Genomic DNA, 22,701 nt, shown 5'->3' with positions numbered 1-22,701 from the left:
TCTTTGCTCAGCTTGCTTACTACAAAAGAACTGGTTAGTATGACATGCTGTTTGTCCACGTCGGAAATCAAAAGTGTTGATAGTTTTTCTGAACGTCTACACTTGTAGGCAGAGGAAAAAAGCCGGGGAGATGCCAGGCAGTCTCTCCTGAAAGACATTCGTAGTGTTGTCCTCGGTTGTTCACATGAAAAGTGACAGAAATAGTTCCATCAAGAATGAGGAAAGAGAGCTAGAGAGAAGTTCAAACCCAGCATACTTTCTCGTCTCTGCACAGCTGACCAATCGTGGCATAAAGTGGGTGTGAATGTTGGCTGGTCTGTCTCAGAAAGTTACAAAAATGGTTGGACACAGCTCCCACTAATCTGACACCGGGAAGGGAGATTGGGAGAGGGGTTTCTGAAGCTGTGTGACTGTCCGACAAGCAATGCTGACGGACTGTACCACCCCTTTAACGTGATATATCCTCTGTTGAAAGTGCGGAAGTTTGATGTCGAAGTGACTCTCTCTTCGTGTCGTCCACAGCCGTACGACAGCCTGCCCACCTCTCAGACCTGTTTCTTCCAGCTGCGTCTGCCTCCGTACTCGAGCCAGGCCGTCATGGCCGAGAGACTGCGCTACGCCATCAACAACTGCCGCTCCATTGACATGGACAACTACATGCTCTCCCGTAATGTGGACAACGCCGAGGGCTCTGACACGGACTACTGATGCAGGCAGTTCCACACATGCACACATAAATAAATTATAGTCCCAGGAGTGATCGGGCATGGACTGTCTTATTCAAACCCCACACACACACACACACACACACACACACACACACACACGCACACACAAACCCAGAGATGTATCGTCATCACTGCATCAGTTGTAGGGAACTCCTGAGCAAATGGGCCACTTTTTACATCCATTTTACCTACTTTAAACAGCACAGATTTTCATTTCTCCTTGTGGTTTATTAGCAGTTTTTAATGACACAAAAATCCACATGAGAAGTGCATTTAGTGTTATTTTTTTTTATTGTTTTTTTTTTTTTTTTCCATTACTCCACATCCCATTTTCAGGGTTTCTGCATGGAGGTTATGTTTATTTGTTTGGAAATGTGTATAAAATATTCTAGTGAGTGGTGGTGGATGGAAAAAAAAAATTGTACATTGTGTAAAATGCTTCATTAGGAAAATGTTTTGCATAATATCCATATTTATTGTTTTCATTGCCTATGCCGAGTTTCCCAAAGCATACAACAAAAACAACAATAAATGCTGCATAATTGAATTTTGGTTCTGCTGCTGAGGTTTGCTTTTTAAAATGGAAAAAAAAAGAGACAAACACTTTTCAGAAAGCAGGCATCACATTTATTTCAGAAGTACAAAATATCACAAAGGCCATCTTTTACGGGGAGTAAATAAATGGTGAAAAAAAAACCCCAAACTATGTACATGGAGGAAAACCTCTCTACATGTCTAAGCAGTGTGTTCATGCTATCCGATCGTGTTGGTTAGAGGATAGGTTTTGGTTTTTTACAATACTCACGGCACATGTAAGTTGATTTATTGGTCGCTGTTAGTGGTGTCACTTTAAAAAAAAAAAAAATATATATATATATATATATATCAAGTTCGAACAAGTTAGATGTAACACAGTGTCTGCACAGGCTGAGCAGTGAAAGCAGCACGTTAACTGCAGCAGCAGCTTCAGTCCTTGGTCTGTGTCTACACAGGATGCATTCAGGAACAAGCTTTGAGTGTAGGTCACCCGCGCTCTGGCAGCAGCCAGAGTCATACACACATTCGGTGCTAGTCGTGCACGTTAGTGATGTTACACTGAAAGTATAGACCGCGGCATCAACGCGTCAAAGCAGCAGTATCGCGTCAAGATGTTTCCATGTCTCAATTGAGCGCGGCAAAAGTCACGTGACCACCCAACGTCACATGATTCGCACGTCACACTTGTATCGCAGAGGTGTCGCGCCGGTTTTGAATAGGGGATGTTTTTGTCAATCTGTCAGTCTTTTAACACAGAGCTATACGATCTGTTTAAAAGCTGTTTAAGTGTCAGTATTGAGAGCAGGAAAACCACTTGTACTGTGACCAATTGTTCCATCACTGACTCTATACAAATGCAACAGCAAGGCTTTGACCAGCAGACGTCGCCACTTTTGACCGTATCATGCTTCGAAACAGCGAAACAACTATTATCAACACAGTCGTTTCCTTCTAATTCAGTGTTTCAGGAAGCTTCTTTTTTCCCCCCATAGATGAATAAAACAGAAAAATATTCAGCCCACGGTTACGTGATTAAAACGCAAGCTGCTACTCCGTCAGCGTTGACAGCTGGATTGGTTACAATAGAAAAGTGACCTGCCCCGTCAGACATGCGAGATGTGAAAAATGCGGCTGAAACTCCTCCTGCGTAGACGAGCTTTAGCATGAAATTCTTTCCGACTCATCTGCAACCCCCACACCAACACACAACGCTAAACCACGTTGTAGAACAAGTGCTTCTGTTAATTCGTGGTAACTCACTTGAGTGACGAGCTAACACGTGCCTCCGATTCTTTTAATGTAAAATGTCACTGCAGGCAGCTGCATTTTTTAAGAGTCAGTAAAAAGCTTGGGCTTTCCGCACAGTTTTTTCATCTGTGGTGGCGAATCCGAAGTGCTTCCGCCCATTACCTCTTAGGTGGTTCGGTGTTGTGATTATCCGTTCATCGAGCTTTTTTTCCCCCCATTTTGCATCAGTGAAAAGAACAATGGTCTCGTTTCCTGCATTTTATGAAGCCCTCCCAGTGGAGTACAAGGCACAACCAGCTGCACTCCTGCACTGTAAGTTTTGAATTCACAGATGAAATATTTGTCACTGTCGTCCCTCCTTTTCATACAGGAACAAAAGTCCTCGTCCTGTGCAAAAACGTACGAACTGTGGCCGGCCTTGGCGGGACAGTCTGAGTTAGTCAAATCCAGCGCATGTCTTCCAAAGTTACAGTATTTTTAGAACAGAACCCAGATTGGGTTTCTGAGGGATGCTCTCTGACAGTCCCGTGTAGGTTTGCCGCCTGGACAAAGAAAGATGTCCATGTGATTTGTCTAACTCAGACCGCTGAAGCTTCGTATTGCAACAACAGTATGGAGAGAAATGAAAGGTTTACAGCGACCAATAACTCTCTCGAGTACATTTACGTATTGTAGGAAGATAAACCTGAAAAGTTCCGAACCTGTCGTAAAAGTGTGGCAATTGTGGTTTCTGAATTTCCTCTGGGGTCCCTGCGATCGTTCTGTTTCACAACAGCGTTGAAATTGAAAGGTTCACGGACATCGTCGCCATCGGAAGTCCTTAACGTTAACCAGCCTGAAACTCTCACATGCAGAGTGAATTAAACTGTACTCTCGTTTAAAATTAATGATTTGAAGCAAATTATAGTTAAGAACTGACTTTGGATACATATCATGCCGCATCATGATATAGTTCAATTTTGGAAAAACAGTTTCCTCCAGCCCCAAATCTAGTGTTGAAGAGAGGCTGTTTTTCTCCCGTAACTCCTGTGAAAGTTTAAAATTTTAGATGTTTGTACCCAACAGCGATGCTTCGCAAGTCGTCTCTGACGTGGTCAAACTGTGACATGGTATCAGCATGAGGTAGAGGAATCATTAAAAACCTAAGGAGAAGCAGATCAAACAAGGTAACAGTCAAAGTTTTCAGGTATGAAAACCAGAAGCCTCCACTATACCAAATGTCTACTGTGTATTCACTCCGGCTTCGATCCATGAATACGATCATGTTCATGTTTGCAGAGGAACTCAGAGCTCATGATTGCTGCATTATTTGTTCGGTTTTGCGTAGAGGAAATATAACTCACTAACAGTCCCTCTCTGCCAACATTGTTTTAACCTTTGGGCTCATTGGAGGATGACATCCGTCCAACTCAAACAACGAGCGAAAACTCAACCTAGAGGTCCGCATTTCCTTTCACAGGCCACCACTTCTGCAGTGGCCTGAGAGTCAACTGTCCGTGAATCGGCAGTCGAATCTGTGCTGTCGTTTTAACCAAGAACCCATCTGGTGTCTTTGTGTCTCACACTGTCTCTTTTTGCTCAACCCGGACACCTTGAAAACTGAGCTGCAGATAATCTACATCCGCTGTAGATTTAAAAAAAAAAAAAAAAAAAAAAAAAAGATTTAGAAGACTTGGAAACATGCTTTTTTTTTTTAAGGCCTTTTAGTATCTTCGGGCTCTGTGGACGCCGTGCGGGGCCTGAATGATGAGATCCCGTCTCACGCAGATCTGTCCCCAGATCAGCCGCCGTTCTCAGCACGGCACATTAACTGTCCCGCGTAGGCAGCTACGACAGCCAGCCTCCGTCTCCCATAGTCCTGGGAGCGATGATGCTGTCCTTCGCCTGCAGGAGTCTCTCCAGACAAGGCGAGCTGATCTTGAACGGCAGCGGCCCCTGGCTCAGACGAGGGTTGGCGCTGAGGCGGCGCAGGGGCCCCGTGCGGGAGTCGGTGCTGGAGGAGACGGCGTTGTCTTGGGTCACCTCCTGGCTGCGGCGAGCGGGCAGAGGGGGGGCCTGGGCGAGCAGCGGTCCAGGAGTTTTCAGGGAGCAGAGGGGCGACGTGTGAAGCCATTTGAGGTGAGTGGAGGAGTACGAGGCTGGAGGAGGCGAGGCACTGCCACGATGCTGCTGGAGGAGGAAAGGAGGGGAGATGTTCAGTGTTTCCTGTGGCCTTGTTGTCAAACTACTGCACATCTGCCACACGGATCCCGTGATTTTCATGCAGATTTAAAATTCCCAGACATCTTCCATTCTCAAAACTAATACATTTAAAGGATTTTGCCGCCTCCATAAAGATCCTACTTGCAGGATCTGTGACATCACGGCTAGTATGGAAACCAATCGTGGCCCAGTATGAAACTTAGACAAGTGTGATGCGGAAACTTAAAACCTCCAATGCACGAACGCTGGGAATGGACTTTTCAGTGAAGTGGGAGACATCTTGTTTCCAGCAGTTTTAATGAACGATATGTGCATAATGATTATCGGTAATTGACTAGTCTTTGATGATGACCTGGGTCCGAGAGGAAATTTTTAGCCGACACTGTCGAACCGATAGCGGCAGAGCAAACTGCTCTCAAAGGCTGACGAAATCGATTTCCCTGAAGCATTGAAGTGACGGGAACAATCGGTTTGGTTTTCTACATTTGCCTGTTCTGTAAATCCTTCTACATGCTCGGTTAAATCTAGTGCGGTTGTGTCCAAATGTGGATTTATCCATCAAGACATGCTTGTGTGCGAGGCCACTCGGGTTTTCCCCCCCTCATTTTTCATTATTTGACCTCGACTCTTCTTACGAAACTGAGCCTGTTGCTGTTGGGAATCGTCGCCAGAAAAAATACATTTATACCTTCACGGTCCTCTTCCAGGATTCTGTTACATAATCTGATTCACAGCTCTCTTCTCACCATTAGAGCTACACTACCAAGCTACACTACCATCTCCATAAACAGTACATTCAATTAGAGGTGGGTGGGAGGGGGTTTTCATTTTTAATTGTTATTCTTTAGGGCTGCAATTAAAGACTATTTTCATTATGATTAATCTACCTATTATTTTCTCTATAAATGGTTTATAAAATCTCAGCAATTCGTGAAAAAGAATACCAGGAATATTCAGTTTTAAGAAGCTGGACTCGAGGAAATGCTGCTCAAATTACTCCTTGATTATGAGAATTGTTGCTGTAACTAATCGATTGATCGATTAATCCTTGCAGCTGTATTATTTTTTAAGCACATTTACCTTTTGCTTCTTAGCCGGAGTGCTGTCATCCGTCTGGAGCAGATTTGGTTTGATATGAGGGAACCAACTCTGAAGCATTTCCTCTATTTTCAGTATAATGCTAAGGAAGCGTCCGCTAGAGGAGAGAGACAAAAACAGTAAAGTGTTCAGTAAAAGTAGCAATAACACAAAGTAAAAAATACTCCATCACAAGTTAAAGCCATGCAATAATAAGCTTCCTTAGGTAAAAGTACAGAGGAACTGTCTGAAAATTGTAGTTTAAGGATCAACAGGAAGAGTAAAATTTTAGCTACTTCATACTTCATACTGTTGGTCAGTTTCATCTGCAAAGCCCCGAATCTCGTGAAGATATTTCCGTTTATAATTACGTCCTAAAACCCTTCTTTTCCCAAAACAAGTAAAACAATCTGTCAGTGCAGTAAAAATAAAGCATGTCATGTATTCAGTGTCGTGATTTTAAGAAAAGCTCCAGACAGGAGTGTCAGACAGATTGCTGCACTGGAATTATGAAAGAGTTCAACTTTGTTTTAGAATATATTTGAAGCGAGAGAATTTGCATTGGAAACAGGATGGACAGGACTTTACCACGCTGAGTTTGTTTTTTAAAGAAAATGAGACTTTTTTTTTTTTGTCCACCTGTTTTCTGAAGAAACAAGCCATGAACACAACACTGACATATCATCACCTCCTAAGTTGATATGGTGAACGTTTTCAGCAGATAAAGAGAAACGTGATCTTTCATCTGGAGCCATGTTTGTCTCACCTGATGCATCTAAGTCCAGTACCCCCCCCCCCCCTTTTAGCTCTGGTTTTGGTCTCCACCAGCTCCTGAGGGAAACATCTGGCTCTTTAGCTGCTAAATGCTCCACTACGTTCACCAGCTGCTCTCTGACTGTGTTTGTCTGGACAGTGGCTTTTTATAGCTGTTTCTCTGAAAAAGACTCTATGAGAGTGATGAGAGTGGACCAGAGCAGTAAAGTCCTGGTCCAGACAGATTAACACTGAGCTGAAACTCACTGTAAAGCTCCGCGAAGCCGAGGGGGAGCCGCTACCAGAGACTCCTTTACCGTGGTCACGTTGTTTTCACGTTGTCATCGTAAAATATCAGTCACGTTCGCTTTAAGGACTCCATTATAAGTTAAATGACATGATAAGAAGGACATTTTGTCCACTGAACAAAGCATTACATTTTAGAAGCATTTCAGATGTTTTGTATGAGAAACTAGTAACTAAAGCCGTCAAAAGTAGTGAAGCAAAATAACAATATTTACTTTGACATATGTATATATATATATATATATATATACATATGTCAAAGTTCTCGAAGTAGCATAAAATAGAAATACTCAACTCCAGTACCTCAAAACTGTATTTACGTACAGTACTTGAGTAAATGTATTCGGTTACTTTCTACCACTGGACAAAACGAAGTGATGAATGAGTGACGTGCCGCTGACGGGACGAGGTGAAGTCATTTGTTTCTTCAGACTGTGACATTTTTACAGCGGAGGAGTTTTCAGCTGCAGATTACAGAGTCGGAGTCGAGCCGCCCTGCAGCTCAGATGGCTTAGGGATGTCTCGCCAATGGCCATTACATAAGCCTTATAAAGCCTCTGCCAACACATTCAGCGCTCCGGCTTTATCTGATTGGAGGATGACATGAAATAGCACAAAGACTGAATAAATAAAAGGGGATCGGGGGGGACGAGGGGCCGATCTGTGTGTATGAGCATTCCTCTCCGTCTGTGTGATGCTATCTGAGCACGCGTCCACATACGAGCATCACATGATGAGCAGGGAGGAAGACAAGCAGAGCATGTTCGGTTCCACATGAGAAATGTGACCGCGGTGAGCTGCTGCTGCTGCGGCGGCGGCGGCTCTGCTTCTCTCTGACGCACGCACGCGCGTGCACGCAGGCAGGCTGCAGCCCACACGTGGCAGCGGGGGAAGGCCCTCGTTCCAGTCACAGGCTATAAATAGAGCAATAAGCCCTGGAGCAGCCCACCGAGGCCCCGCCCTCCGCTCACAGCCATGAGATGGAGGCAAAAAAAAGATAAAGAGGACGACTTCAGCCAGGACAGCATCACATCGCATCGCATCACAGGACACACACACACACCACCCTTTGTGACGCAACACCATAGGCTGGGGGGACAAAAATACACATCTACAGTAAATGGTGGGATACATTCCAACACAACAGCTTTTGCATCGGTGGAAGAAGTGCTTAAGTAACAGTAACAGTACAAACGTATTAGCAAAGTATCCCAAGGAAAAGTACTCATCATGCAGAGCGACTTATTTCAGAACAGTATTTACGCTTGTGGGCAAGGGCTAGATTCTTATTCCCTCAGGGAGGCAGCTGATTGGTCACTTTACTTTTAGGGCCCGGCACGGAGTGTTACACTTGTATTGTTGATTCATTCATGTGGAAGCATCGCGTTAATGTTGCAGCTGGTACAGATGATGCTCTATGTCCCGCCGGGCAGCTTCGACTACAACGTTACAAATAGGAATCTGCACAGTAAAAAGTATGAAGTAACGTTAAATGGAAATACTCTGAGTACCTCGGAATTGTACATAACTACAGTACTTGGATAAATGTACTTGGACCACTGACTTTATGAATTTTTAATGGAGCTGAAACTAATGATTATTTTTGTTGTGATCTGCCAATTACTTTCTCAATGAACTAATTAATTTCTTGTTTATAAAACATTAGAAAAGAGCGACCCCAAAGTTCTTCAGATTAATAAGATTTGAATATTTGAATTTTTGCCATTTTCGCATAATTACGCATTTGAAACAATTAAATGTTCATTTACATTACATTATGTTGGTATTATCATTGTTTTATTCTTCTTATTTAATGTATATGTGACTTTAATTTTTCTCTGTATATGTTTAACAATGGTTTGACAAAATGATCTTAACTCAGTATAAAATCCATAACATCTGCAGTTGCCACAACCTACAGCTCAAAAATGAAAAGTCTCAGCTCTACAATAAAAGAAATTTTTGGAAGGATTTATTACAGGCTGGACTGAAATAGCAGGTTCAGGAGTTTCCATGTTTCCCGTCGCTGCGTAAAGACGCCTGGAACTGAGATCGACTTCATACTGGCAGAAAGGGAAGAACAACTGATGCCCTGTTGCTACAACCTAAGTTCTGTTTATGAACTAAAAAAAAGGGAAAACCCAGCTGTGAATGAACGGCAGCAGACACATCTCACTTTTCACAAGCGGTGGTGACTCCACTGCTGTAAATGTCTCAGCTAGCTTTGATTTTTATGACCTCTTGACTGCCAGCATCCCTGGATCTGCTGCCGTGTTTTGCCGCCTGTGTCGACGCAGCCGACGCCAAGTGGGAAACGCCGGGGCCTAAAAAAAACACCCAACTCGTGCCGCCCCCTGGGCGACTCCGATACTTTCCCCCACAACCGCAGGATGTATGAGCGATAAATCTGACATTACTGGGACGGATTTCACGCCACCTACGCTGCGGCGCTCCATGTGTGGTCCAGCTCAGACGCACCGTCCTAAGCGTAGGTGTTCACTTCACAGCCCATGTGTCAACTTCATGCGTCAAAACCAGAAGAAACTGTGAAAATGTACAGTGCAGTGTGAGTGAAAGCAGGTCAGCTTCTTGGCCAACAAAGGAACCGGTCGACCTCCTGCTGGATCACTTAACACCGTCTGAAACCCCAACTACAACGGCAGAGTCGGACCAGACTGTGTCTGACAACCTTTGTAACTTTCTGAAGACGCTCACGTCCCCTTCATGCAGTTACTGGCCTGGCGTGCAGGGGTAAGAAAGTAGTTTGAACTTCCGTCTCAAGCTCTTACTTTCTCGTTCTTCACACAACTAGTCCTGTCACTTTTCATCTGAAAGACCAACATTATGAACGTCCTTGAGGAGAGACTGTCTGAGGTGTCATCCACATGTGTAGGGGGTTTTCAGGTCAAGACCCGGGGGGGGGGGAGAGGCAGTGGGATGCGGCCAGGGGGAGGCTCCCGCCTTCGACCGCGGCCCCTTAAAACGGACGGACGGACTGCTAGCCTGGCTCAGTCCAAACATAAGTAAATCTGCCAACCAGCACCTCCGAGGAAGCAAGAGATTACTGTTTTTACACCTCAGGTTCTATAGGGATTAAACAGACAAGTGTTTATGCTAAGCTAAGCTAACTGGCTTCGTTCTTTGGTTGTGCTGCTTTACTTTTTACACTTCCTCAGCTAAAAGACATCAGACTAAAATGTTCCGAGAGCACAAACAACAATCACGTCTCCAACTTGCTGCTACGGTCAAAAGCATCATTTATATCACATACAAGATTTAGTCTTTTGGACCCTGCAAACACAACTCAAGAACCTGGAGTCAGCCGACCACCCCCCTTGGTTTCATAGTAACTGCTAAGCAGCTCATTCAGATCAACGCTGCAACTGCACAACAGAGAATCTGTTGTCTCCGTCTCTCTGTAACCACGTGACAACTCGGCTGCTTTTCTCTCTTTCCATACCATTATGGACTGAATGTCTTAAAGTCTTGGACCGTTTTTGCCTTTTGTTGAAGAGACCGAGTGATTTATCAAGGAAATAGATCAATCGACAGTGAACACGAGCTTTAGTTGCGGCCCTAACCACATTTCAGAAAAGTCTTTTTTTTTTTTTTTTTACATCTCACTGACAAAAATCTGAAAAACAACTGCCTCTGAACTTGAACACAACCAGGCAGATGAGGGTCCATCAGTCAGTCAGACTGACAGTTGCCAGAAAAAGTGGCTCATTTTTCTTTCACTAAGTAAAAGTTCTTCATAGACGCTGACGAAGCAGGAGTCTCAACTGTCCCCTGACGTCTGGTCCACGTGCTGTGAAGTAGCTCCAGGTTTTGTTTTGTTTTTCTTTTCTTTTCATTTCAGACTTTTGCATCGAGAATTTTTATTTACTCTCAAAACGGAGTAGCTGCAACTGACATATGTCCTTGCTCAGTTTGAATTATGACTCAGCAAAATTTAAGTTTTATTATATTTTCACATATAATTCATTGTTTCATTGAATAGCACAAAATAAGCAAGGAGACATGTCCATTATCCTCTTGTTTTGGATTAGGAAACGGTTGCAATTTGGGAGTTCGAACTTTGGGCAAACGAGTCTTTGAGGATTCGGGAAAAACTGTCAGAGCGGCAGGAAGGACTGTTACAACGCCACGGATTTATCTTGTTTTTAAAAAAAACTCCTGCTTAATTCCGTGACACAAATGTAAACATCGACGCGAACGTCGGAAACAAAACAAGTTACATGAACGAGAGAAGCCGAGCGAGCTGTGAGTGGTTTCCGGGGTTAGGAAACAAAGCCGGTTGCAGCTTTTTCACGGAAATGCTTATTTTAGTTGTTTTTACTCCGTCGATCTTGTCCCGCTTAACTACCTGTGTGTTTTTCACGGTGACACTGTTCACTACTCCCACAGAGAGGATCAGGACTCGGGCCCCGTGAGTTTATCCGTCGGGAGGATGATAAATCTCTGAATGAATCTCTGACGTGTGGTGGAGAGATCGGCTCTGGCCCAAAGAACAATCCATTACGGCCAGATCACATTTCAGCTGCGACTGTTCTCCACTCTAAAGGTCAGTTTACAGGAACAAAAAGTTTTCGATTCAGTCCTGCTCATGACAGCAGATTACTTGGAGTCTTGTATTTGCTTCCAGCTAAAATTTTGCACAAAGAGCCTGAAGAGATGATTCTATTTGCAGAGTCCGAAGCCTCATTCTGATTTTGACTGAGCCTGAAAAATATCACCTTAACTCAAGTAACTCAAATCCAGTTCAACTCAAACTCAAAATCCACACGGTGGCTTTTTCTGGAACTTTCAGCCACATGTCAGAGTCTTCATCAGTAGATGGAGGTGGCCTTTACTGACGTCCGGTGTCAAATGCTCCTTCCAAATAATTCAGCGCATTTGTTTAAATCTACACGTGGATGCATTGAGCTGTGTGTGCGCGGTCCTGATGGAGTCACGTAAGCTGTAAATCACGGAACAGTGCGTTAAATGACCTCGGAACGTTTTCCTGAGATTGTCGAGCGAAACCTCGCGGCGCTCGCTCTCCTTTGGTGACGGGCAAACCCCGCCCATCTGGCATCCGGGACTGCAACGATGATTGAGAGCAGCTGGAAACAGCCTCTTTACATGTGTGTGTTCGCCCCGTTTGAAGTTACTGGGCGTCATATTTCACATCTGTGACGTTACCGGGGGTCGCAGAGAGTCCAGGAAGAATATATGATGCCGTTTTTTCCAGCAAAGCCAAGCACATTTGGTTTAACGCTTGAAAGTTTGCAATTGAAATTATTAATGTCTGAATAGAAAATAAAACCACCTCTAAGTTACGGTTAAATACTTTAGAGGTTAAGGTTTTATTTTGTTTTTCCACGTCATGGAGACACAGTCATTTTTTATGTTTTTGGATCAAGCTGTTAATTAAACATCGATACTTTATTATTATTATTATCACTTTAACACTGAGCATAAGCAACTGCCAAGTACCGAAAGTTGAATAGTTTTTTCTCATCTGATTGAAAAGATTTCTTTCTTTCTTTATTTTTAAAATGTATTTCACCGCTGCTCCTTCTAAGATTCGCTTCCCTTGGTTTTGCGTTGATGTGCAGTAACTAAATAGTGAACTGTGTTTAGAGGACGTTTGGGCTGCGCTGTTGGGCTTTACACCTAAATCTGGGAGCAGATTTTAAGGCACCGACGCGCTGAAGAAGAAAACTAGAAAACTAGTTGCAAACATTACTTATGGTCTCGTGGCGAAATTATTTTCTCAGCCGCTGTTTCTAACGGAGAGAATGAACTTTGACCTTCAACTTTTAAGCCGGCGTGAGTGAGAAATCCTTAAAAAAGTGTTCGCAAAACTCATCCACAATCCCGTGACAACCGGGCGAACTGTGTGCCGCGTGTGACACGAATTAAAAGACCAGAGGAGCCACTGACGGGGCCCCGAGGGGAGGCTGCTTGATTCGTTAATTCATGTTAATTGAGTGAGTAACTTAACGATAGAGCTTCGGCGCTTAGCCCGAGAGGCTTGTGAAAAATAAGGTGTGATAAATGTGGTAGGGCACAGCAACATACTTAATCAACATTTAGATGAAACGGAAGTGTCGGATCAGACCCGGATTGGTCGGGACGTCCCGAGGAAAGAAAGGCAGCCCTGTAAGTACGTGTGTGTGTCGACAACACCTCTAAAGTATGAGCCCCTTACCAAAAGCATTTTATCTAACAGACATTCCTGACTGTTTTCTGGTGGACTTAACTGCTGTTTATCGGACATGTGGCTGCTATCCCTCTATCTGATCAGGCCGTTCGGGATGAAAAAGGGTCAAACGCACACACGCGCACACACACACACACACACACACACACACACGCACACACACACAACAAGGAAAGCCAAGGAAGCCAAGGAAGCCAAGAAGGAAGGTTTTTCTGGCACACTGCCGTTTCCACTGAAGTGTACTGGCAAGCAGATGTTGCAGCTGCTTTAAGTATTTCTAAGGTATTTACCCCATGTTTGGATTCTGAAGAACCCCCAATATTCTCTGGATGCGGTCCATCGCGACGCTCTCCTGGAAACTGCTGAGACCTGCGGGGGGAAGAGGAGAGAGAGATCTGCAATGAGCGTGAGGAGAGGAGGCACGTGGCTTTTCAGCTCGCCAGACCACTGAAGCCAACCGCATTACCAATTATGAACTCTGCCGAGTTGTCGTGCTCATCAGCTCTACTCTTCGATGCACAAACAGATACCTCCCTCCCTACTCTCTTCGATATTTGGAAATACCTGACGTACGTAATCAGACTCCACATGTCATGTTAAATAGTAGAGCTATTGACAGAAAATGATTCTGACGGTCAGTTAATTGTTGGAGTAATGTTTGAAGCAGAAATAGGAAACATTTTCTGGTTCCAGGTTCTCAAATGTGAGAATTCGCCGCCTCTCCTCGTCTTACATTACGTTTTTAATTGAAAATTACTGGGTTTTAGTCGTTGAACGACACCCCCTTGTGCTCCATGATGATGAGTGCGGTGGGCCGTTTTCACTGTTCTCTCAGTCTGGACCAGAGTGGTCGGTCCACCGCTACTGCCACGACATTTTGTCGAGACATTCGTGGTCCCCAGAGGAAGAATCCCACCGACTTTGTTCATCCCCTGACGTTTCCTGTAGCGCCACCGTGAGGTTCACGTTTGTGGTTTTGACTGAAAGTCATTTGGGTCAGACGTTTTCCGATTCCTTAATTTTTCATCCAGCGCCATCATCAGGTCTAAATTTCAATTTGTCCAATACTTTTTTTAAATGACTCAATGCCATCACATTCCCATCACCCTCAGTTGCACTTTCTTCAGTGCTGATTAGTGGAACTGCCACTAACAGTTATTTTCTTTATCGACTAATCAGACGATTATTTTCCAACGCCTGCGCATCTTCAAACGTCTCGTTCTGTCCGACCAAACAGTCCAACAGCGCGAAAAGCTCAATTTTACTTTCGCGTACGACATCGAAAAGCATCCAATTCTCACATCTGAGGAGCTAAAACTTTGGCTTCTCTGACTGGATTATAAAAACAGCTGCTGATCCGTTTTCTTTCAGACGACCGGTCGATGAATGGATTCATCGCCGGTGAACACGGTAAACGTCGTACCCACCAAATATCAACACGTCGGCGTTGTCACACTGTGAGCGTTCAGCTCCGCGCAGCCTCACAGAGCCGAAGACTCTCAGTCTTCCTTTTATCGAGAGGTGAGGAGAACGTAATCCAAGCATGGCCGATAAACGCGTTAAATATTTCTTCTGTTTTATGAAATGATACTAAAATGGTCTGACTGAATGTTACGACAGATGTGTAAAATGACAACCGTTACATTTTGTGTCCAGGTTTATCTGACAAAACATCCTACGATGATGATCCCTGAGTGGTCCGGGTGCTCCATCGCCATGCCCGGTGGAGCCAGACTCTATTTATGACTTTACTGCTCTTATATGCGGCACGGTAGCATTTGTGTGAAGGAGCTTGTGCAAACAGCTGTTCTCAAGACCATATCCGACCCAAATTGTGTGTAAAACCGAGCGTCTTTGATCCAGTCTTTCTTTTCTTTGAAGCCGTCTTAGTTAAAAAAAGGATGTTAAATGACTCGTGAGAGCTTTGATCCTTTTTTTGTTTTCGTTCCACCACTGTAATTTTCAGTGTGCAGTGTGTCAGTGTGCAGTTTTATTCGGGACATTCGGTTTCAATGTATTAAGAGGAGAAGATCTTCTGAATCACTTAGTTAACAAAAGGAATATGCCAACGTCATTTAGCATCATCAGAATTTCCTAACACTCGAGTTGTTTGTTTAACGAGTGCTCTGTCGTAAAGAGATATTTTATAATTATGACATTTTATTTAACATCTTCACTTATGTTGAACATGTGCAGACACACCACTGGGAATGCCGGAGGAATGCGGAGACGGGCAGGCGAGACAGTTGGCACGAGCTTCAAGAAACCGCCGGCTTTGTAGTTTGAAGTCGCAGTGAGGTGGTATTTCGAGAGCAGTGTCATTTTGCTTCTAAACTGGACATATTTACAAGATGTTGGGGAGGATGTTTGGGGAAAGCTGATGGAAACAAGATGTTGGGGAGGAAAATAATGAAAATAATGGCGGGGGGGGGGGTGTTAGGTGTAAAATCAATGGAGCAGCTGCGGATGAATTCCTCTTGAAACAGAGGGGAGACGGCTCTAGCGTGGCTCCGTCCAAAGTTCAAAAGTCCACCTCTAAAGCTCATTAATTAACACGTATCTCATTTGTTTAATCAGTAAATACATGGATATATAAAACTGAGTATTTGTGGCGATACGGGGAGTTACATTCTGATCCTGTCTCAGATTAAACAAACAAGATACGACATGTTAATGATTGAACTTCAGAGTTGCTTGTAGGCTTATTTTTGAAGTTTGTGCAGAGCCGGGCTAGCTGTTCCCCACCCCGCTTCCAGTCTTTATGCTAAGCTAGGCTAACCACGTCCTGCCTCCAGCTCGGTACTTAACCCTCAGACATGAGACTGGTATTGTCTCTGGGGAAGACGGTGTATGTTGAACTATTCCTTAAGCTTTGATCTCAAAGTACGGCTGAAGCTGAACAGACAAACGGCCTGAAATGTCTGACAGAATGAGGGTTTGACCGGTTGGTGGCGCCAGATCAACGGTCCTCACTTCTGGTGCCGGGAAGCCCCACCCCTCTCGAGGGTCGACAAATTAATCCGTTCTGGACCATGAATATCTGGATCAGAGTTCGTTCATCCGATATTAGTTGAAATATTTCCCCTTTGGACCAAAGCCTCTGACTAACTGACCAACCGACATCCCCCTTGCTGCTGAGAAAGCTTCCGTGTTACCCCGTGCTGTCTGAGTCCGGTCGAATTCAGGAGAACATCCGGTGAAAACGCCTGAACAATCACCCGACTTAGCCTCAGCCTTCCTCACGCCGTGTGTTTTGTAGCCGTGTGCTGTTGGTCAACAAAACCTGCCTGTGAGCAGGCTGAGGTGAAAGCTGAGATTGGACACTTACGTTGAGAGTACCTGCCTGACCTCAGGCCGCGCAGGATGGACGACAGAGGCTGGATGTAGCACTGCAGCTCCGTGCACTGTGTGGAACAGATAACTGAGTTAGCATTCATGCTATCAGCGCTGCGCCCTGTCACCTGCCTTCTAATAGCCACTTATGTGTACCCATCCACAGCAGAGCGCTGCTCACTGCTTTCCTAAAACTGAATACAGGATTGCCTAAGTCACATAATCACCCGGACATCAGCTGATTTAATGAGAGGTGTGTGTGTGTGTGTGTGTGTGTACTTGTATCTTTGTGAGGACCAGTTAGAGTTTTAGACCCTGGGAGTGAGGACATTTTGGTATAAATGGCTGTTGGAGGATTAAGACTCCGGTTAGAATTAGGTTTAGGTTAGGGTCAGGGTCCGGGTCGGGGCCGGGGTTAGGGATTTAGTTGTGATGGTTGAGGTCAGGGTAGGGGCCTAGGGAATGCATTATGTCAATGAGTGTCCTCCCGAAGATAGAAGTGCGTGTGTGTGTGTGTGTGTGTGTGTGAGAGCGAGAGAGAAAACCCCTAGACATCTTGAGCCAACGGGGTTTTGCTGCAGAGGCTGCAGCTTATGTGAATTTCTTTCGTTTCTCATTCTGTCAAGGACGTATTGATTTACAGCTTAGTGGCTTTTTAGCCATTAACAATCGCTTCCATTTGCTGCCATTAGCCTTGTGTTAATACCGAAGGTGACTGTCCGCAGGCTGTTCAACAAGAGGCTGCCATTACAGCTGATAGCAATCGAGGGCTACGCACGCGGCTTGCCAAGCTGTCACACTGCCGCCTTCGTGCCTGAGCGTCACTCCGCGCCCCGCGGGGATACGTGAGACCTGATAGCACCAGACTGCACAGAAAAACTGGCACCGCCAGATCCTCTTACACTGTTTGATATAACCAGGGGGATTTCTTTGCCTCCCTGCAGCTACCATGTCATCTAGAGCCGTTGTTTACTTTTCAGGGTGCAATCACTTTCCCTCCGCCCTCGTTGGGTGTTGATCTTACATTTCTTTTGCTGATTTGCCAAAATAAGTTTGACAACCAGCTGGGCAGGAGCTTGTGGCCTTCAGTGGCGTAGGTGAAGAGTGACGGGAGAATAAAGAAAAAGCTAAAGTCCATTCAAGCTATGCACCATCTATTAGCTGCATTGGTCCTATCCTGCTACTGTGGGTGAAGAAACTGCTTTCTGTGCCTCCTCTGGGGTGGATTTCTCTCTGTATAACAAAATAATTAAAAAATATATATATAGATATAGATATATCTATATATCTATATCTATATATATATAGATATCTCTGGTTTAGGCGTCCTCATCTCCAGTTGGGTGAAACCTTTGCGCTACAGCCTACAGGGATATTTTAGACAACGGTGAGCCTCCAACCTTGTGGCATCAGTTCGGTGGAGTCCCCTTCCCCATTCAACCTGTGCTCAAAGAACCAGCAGCCTACTGCATCAGCTGAGCCCAAGTCCGATCTTACGTTTGATCGTTAGGTCAAACTAAGCTTCCCCTGGCTCTTCCCTCATTAGTCCATCGTTCTGACCGTGCGAATCAGAAGCTCCGTCTCAACTCTTGGGTTGTGACTAACTTGTGCGGTGCCGTCTGGTTTCAAGTTATAGAGAAACTCCTCCAGTAGTGGAACAACAGCCCGCAGGTCCCTAACGAAATGATTTTCCCAGTTTGTCCTGACCTCGGCCCCATCCAACACTTTAGGGATGAACTGGTGTTATCACCCAACACCAGCGTTGGACCTCACTAATGCTCCTGTGGCTGAATGGGAGCAAAGCCCTGCAGCCTGCACTGCATTTATTCAAGCCCTGTACTTTAGTGCAATTTCATCTTTTTAATTTCTTTTAAAAGTTACAGTCTTGTTTTTGATGAAAAAGACCTAACCACTTTTTCTCACAGCTGGCAGCCAGGTTCCAAAATCTGGTGGAAAGCCTTTCCCACGAGAGCGCGGGCTGTTAACAGCGGCAGACTGATGCCCACGAGTTTCGGATAACAATCACGTATGGGTATAACATTTGGCTGTTCACATACTTTTGGCCATGTAATGTAGGTGCCAAACGGCAGCTCCGCTTTTTTTCTAGCACTTACTATATTCACCTCAATGGCAGATCCCTGAAGTCCAGTTGTGTGATTTTTGGCCTGATATCTAAAGGAATGAAGTTATGCCACCAAAAGGAAAACGAAAAAGAAAAAAAAGGAGAAAAACAAGGTACATCGTCAAAATACGATGTGAAGTGACTGAGAGTTTAGTTTCAGTAGAGCCAGGCTGGATCCTTCTCATTATCAATATGGGCATTAGCCTGAAAAATCCCGTATTCGCCGGGCTCTCGTTTCGCAGTACGTGACAGACGTTCAGCCTTCTCTGAAAGGTCTAATGGCATCGGACATCCCCCTATGTGCTACCATCCGTTCACCGTACACACAGTAAAACTCTGCAAGAGAAAACCTCTCACCTTGTGCGAGAACAGTTCATTTTCAGTGTCTGCTTGAAGCTTTTCACAGAGCCCGTCCGAACCAGCGCCGTGCGCTCGCTTCCCGGTTGACGGATGCCGTGACTCCACAGAAGGCGTCTGCTGCGTGCACACAGAGGTGAATCCCTGAACTGGACCGGCCGCTGGGGTCTGCGGGGCGGCTGGAGAGTCGGCGCCTCCATCTTTACAGTCACGGCAGTCGCTGCTGCTGCTGCTGCTGCTCCTCCGCCGCCTCCTCCTCCTCCTCCTCCGGGTCGCTCCAGAGCAGAAGCAGCTTGTAGGAGATTCCTGCGATGATGATGGTGGCGATGATGATGATGATGATGATGGCGGTGACGACGGCGGTACCGGCGGCTCCTCTGCGTGCTGCGGACTTAATGTCTTCGGGCTGTCGTAGTCGTCCTCATCGCTGGCGAGCCAGTCGATGGAGTAATCCGAGTCTGAGGTCGACATGGTGGAGCTAGACTCTCATCCAGCAGAGGGCATCATGGACCTGCCAGTCAAACACACTTTGTTGTTACCGTGTGCTCCGGGACATTGTGATGGGAACCCCCCCCCCCCAACAGTTTTTGGGTGATGAGGATAATTATCGTGTGTTGCAGCTCTAGTTAAAACCCTCAGTACCGAAGGTTCTAGGAGAGATCCCAAACCGGTGCCTGGTTCTAACGTCCCGGCTGATAGGTGCAAACCTGCGCTTCAGTCTGAATTCGTATAAATACGCTAATGTGCTAAATGGCGGGAGCGACTTCCATGGGCGTAATTTTGACCGGGGAGGGCAATTACACCCTCACCATTCGAAATTTCTAATTTTGTCCATCCAAACTTTTACAGTCTCGGCTTGACTTGCTCAGTACAATCTCTCCACCCACGGATTAACGGGGGTTGTTATGGCTGCAGAACTGGGGGGGGGATAAAAAATAAAAATAAAACTTAGAAAACGGATGAAAATAAATTGAGCTCGATCGTCTCAGTCGACACTTTGACTCGGACTTAACATTCTCCTCGAAAGAAGACCATCAATCAACGACAAGGCAGTGGAGGACAGTGCTCTTCATAGTGAAAATGAAAATACATCAGTGTGATACCGGTGAACGTGAAGCCCTTGAAACACGGCCGTCCTCTTATATTTCCCCTTAAGTGGCTTTAAAGTTGGAGAAATATGTACCAGCTTGTTCCAGCTCTTCACTGAAGCTCTGTGATGATCACACTGCGAGAAATATTCACTCACACACACACACACACACACACAGAAACTCCCCCGGAATTCAGCCTCTTTGGACATTTTTGGATCTCCAGCAGAATTCAAAATGAAGTTCAGTGGGTTTGGGATTGTAATGACCGACCCACTGGCAGCTCAGTGGACTGTGAGAGGAAGGAAGGAGCTCACAGGAAAAATCTAAAGTTTAAGAGGTTAAACAACACGCATGAAAAGCCGCTGCCCCATTTAGACAAAAGGCTCCGTCAAAGCCACGATAAACACTTCAGACAGCTAAACTCCTGGGTCTAAACATAATGGATTTCAGTCGTGAGCTCTGGGAATCGGCGGACGAATTAGGTAACGGTTAGAAAGGACGAGACGTGGACTAAATGTATGCTTCCGTCAGCTGAGAGAGAATCGCACGTTTCAACCGGGACCTCTTGTACTTCAGAGATGAACGTCCACGTAGTCCAAGGCGGGGCGGAAGCTGCCAGCGGGGACACTGCCGCTCCCGGGACCCACGAGTTTTTAACAACATCCTACATTTACACACAGACCTACAATGACCCTAGTGGGGATTTAGGCCGACGCTGATCTTTTTTTTTTTTAGACTCTGTGTCCTTAAATGTGAGCGTCTTTCGGGCAAAGAAATTGCGCTGAAACTCCACTGATTGACAAAAACCTTCGTGTCCAACTACCACCAACATGAAGGAAGTATTTTTGGCTTTTAGACCGATGGTTCAAAGAATTCCCCGAGGGCTCTGTGACAGACATGCGTCAATCTCTCGCAGACTGAACGATGATCAACAAATGACGACGATCGATGATAATCGACAGTTTACGCAAATGCTAGTCATCGGCCGCGGATCTACACCAAAATAAATCAAAGAAAACTCGGGGATTTTGAATGGAAGTGTGGGAAAAAAAAAAAGGCAGAGAAACAACATCTGGATTAAAGATAACTGTTATTTTCATGATTGATTCATCTGCAGATTATCGTTCTTGATTGATGTATTAATCATCTAGTCTATTAAATGGCAGAAAGCAGTAAAAATGGCCGTCACGATCTTGTTTTGTCCAACCAACAGTCCAAAGCGCGATTTACAAGCACAGGAAACCTCCAAAAACCAGCAAGGAATCACATTTGAGAAACTTGTACCACTGAATTGTTGGCGTTTTTTTTCTTTTTCTTTAAAAAGCAAAAAAAAATTGGCTCGGTCAGTTATTGAAAGCAGATTCCTTTTTAGCCCCATCACTCAGACGGCTGTAATTTAGACCATTAGATGCCACTTAACCATTAAATGAATAGATAAAATGTCACCAAAACAGCATTAACATAAAACTTTACGGATTTCTTGGTGGCCAGACTACATTTTGGGGTGGGGTGGTTGTGTTTGACCCATGATGTCAGTGTGTCTGAAATCCAGGCTCCAGCCCAGGTCTTCCTCGCCGCCGTTGGTCTAAATTCCCAGTCTGTCCAGAACATGGGCTTGGATCCTTCGCTCAGAGACAAGTACAGCGCGGCGTCCCGACATGACTGAATATACAGGCCAGTAGATTAAATAACCCTCCTCTGCCTCTTCCAAATGGGCAGGTCGTCCAGCATTATGTAAGAAAAAAAAAAAACCCCATCCAAACACATGGACCTGTTTCCCTTCGCCCGTCAGTTCACATGCAGACACGCTGCTGGTACAAGTGACAGGGTCTTAAATGCAGATTCACGCATTTTCACAACTTGGACTGTTAAAAAAGAGAGAGAGAGAGAGCGAGAGAGAACCGCGGGGAGGTTTACGTCCAGGAAATCTGTCCGCTGACATGTGCCCGTCTGAAAACCTGCACTAAAAGATGGACCGCTGCAGGAATTTCACCGCCACGATTGTACAGGACGGGACATTTGTTTTTCTTTCTGTTTTTAATCAGCCGCAGAAATAAACCTGACCCGTGCAGCTCGGTGCAGAGCCGCGTTTCAAACCACCAACATCACCTCTAAAATCCGCGGGGGGGGGGGGTTGCGCAGAAGCTCCTCCAACACGATCCTCTCTCATAACAGCTTAAGAGCAATAATAGTGCTGCTGATGATGATAAGACAAAATTATGAATCCAGGTGAGTTGTGAGCAATGAAAGCGGGAGAGGCGGCTGTGTGTGTGTGCGTGTGTGTGTGAGGAGGAGACCGTCACTTACCACAAGTGAACCGTGCGTTTCCCCCCGTCCGGCTCGGTGAGTTGAGGACACGCAGCAGCCGTGTGTGCGGACGCGCTGACGGACCGAGCTGACTGATGATGGAGCGAAACCATGAAACCAGCAGACGCATGCGGCCGAGCAGGCGGGCGGGCAGACGGGCGGGCGGGCGGGCAGTAGTCCCATCCAGCCCGTGCAGCCTCTCCCTGGGCAACGTGTCCTGGAGGGGCGGGGCGCGAACGTCTCCTCTCCCCGCCGGGCTGCGCTCCTCACCGCCCCTATCTGACCAGCGCGCACACGCACGCACGCACGCACGCGCGCGCGCAGGCAGGCAGGAAACGGCCTCGCAGCGGTGTGGAAAAAGAAATAAAAGAGCGGCGGCGAACACGTGATCACGCCGTGACGAAACAATGTACCGCGTCACCGCCTTCAATT

At 45.6% G+C, this 22,701-nt stretch overlaps 2 protein-coding genes across 14 annotated transcripts in view; one reads left to right on the top strand and one right to left on the bottom strand.

Moving 5' to 3' along the window:
* The window catches only part of herc1 (HECT and RLD domain containing E3 ubiquitin protein ligase family member 1), a 71,783-nt gene extending 70,508 nt beyond the window's left edge, over positions 1-1,275 (top strand). For all 12 annotated transcript variants that reach the window (XM_040127657.1, XM_040127669.1, XM_040127705.1 and 9 more), the window contains one exon: positions 523-1,275. In XM_040127657.1, coding sequence (XP_039983591.1) covers positions 523-708 — 186 coding nt within the window. In that variant the 3' untranslated portion in view covers positions 709-1,275. The remainder of the gene's footprint in view (positions 1-522) is intronic.
* A 2,944-nt stretch (positions 1,276-4,219) lies between these two features.
* On the bottom strand, positions 4,220-22,357 carry LOC120790342 (circadian-associated transcriptional repressor-like). 2 transcript variants are annotated; one of them, XM_040127750.1, is made up of 6 exons: positions 22,270-22,357; positions 18,872-19,382; positions 16,388-16,463; positions 13,350-13,428; positions 5,796-5,910; positions 4,220-4,682 (listed from the first exon to the last, which is right to left on the bottom strand). In XM_040127750.1, the coding sequence occupies exons 2-6, from the start codon at positions 19,340-19,342 to the stop codon at positions 4,341-4,343; spliced, it is 1,083 nt and encodes a 360-aa protein (XP_039983684.1). In that variant the 5' UTR covers positions 19,343-19,382; positions 22,270-22,357; the 3' UTR covers positions 4,220-4,340. The 2 variants fall into 2 exon arrangements, with proteins under 2 accessions (XP_039983684.1, XP_039983691.1); XM_040127757.1 differs by having other exon boundaries at positions 4,220-4,679.
* Positions 22,358-22,701: the final 344 nt, after the last annotated feature.

Source organism: Xiphias gladius, chromosome 1, assembly GCF_016859285.1.
Source record: "Xiphias gladius isolate SHS-SW01 ecotype Sanya breed wild chromosome 1, ASM1685928v1, whole genome shotgun sequence".
NCBI classification, from domain to species: Eukaryota; Metazoa; Chordata; class Actinopteri; order Istiophoriformes; family Xiphiidae; genus Xiphias; species Xiphias gladius.
This window is presented reverse-complemented; position numbering and strand designations above follow the sequence as displayed.

Coding starts and splice junctions, on each gene's coding strand:
- LOC120790342 (XM_040127750.1), bottom strand. CDS start 19,342: ATGTCGACCTCAGACTCGGATTACTCCATCGACTGGCTCGCCAGCGAT. Junction 16,464..18,871: donor ATGAACTGTTCTCGCACAAG/GTGAGAGGTTTT, acceptor TGTTCCACACAG/TGCACGGAGCTGCAGTGCTA. Junction 13,429..16,387: donor GTCAGGCAGGTACTCTCAAC/GTAAGTGTCCAA, acceptor TTCCCCCCGCAG/GTCTCAGCAGTTTCCAGGAG.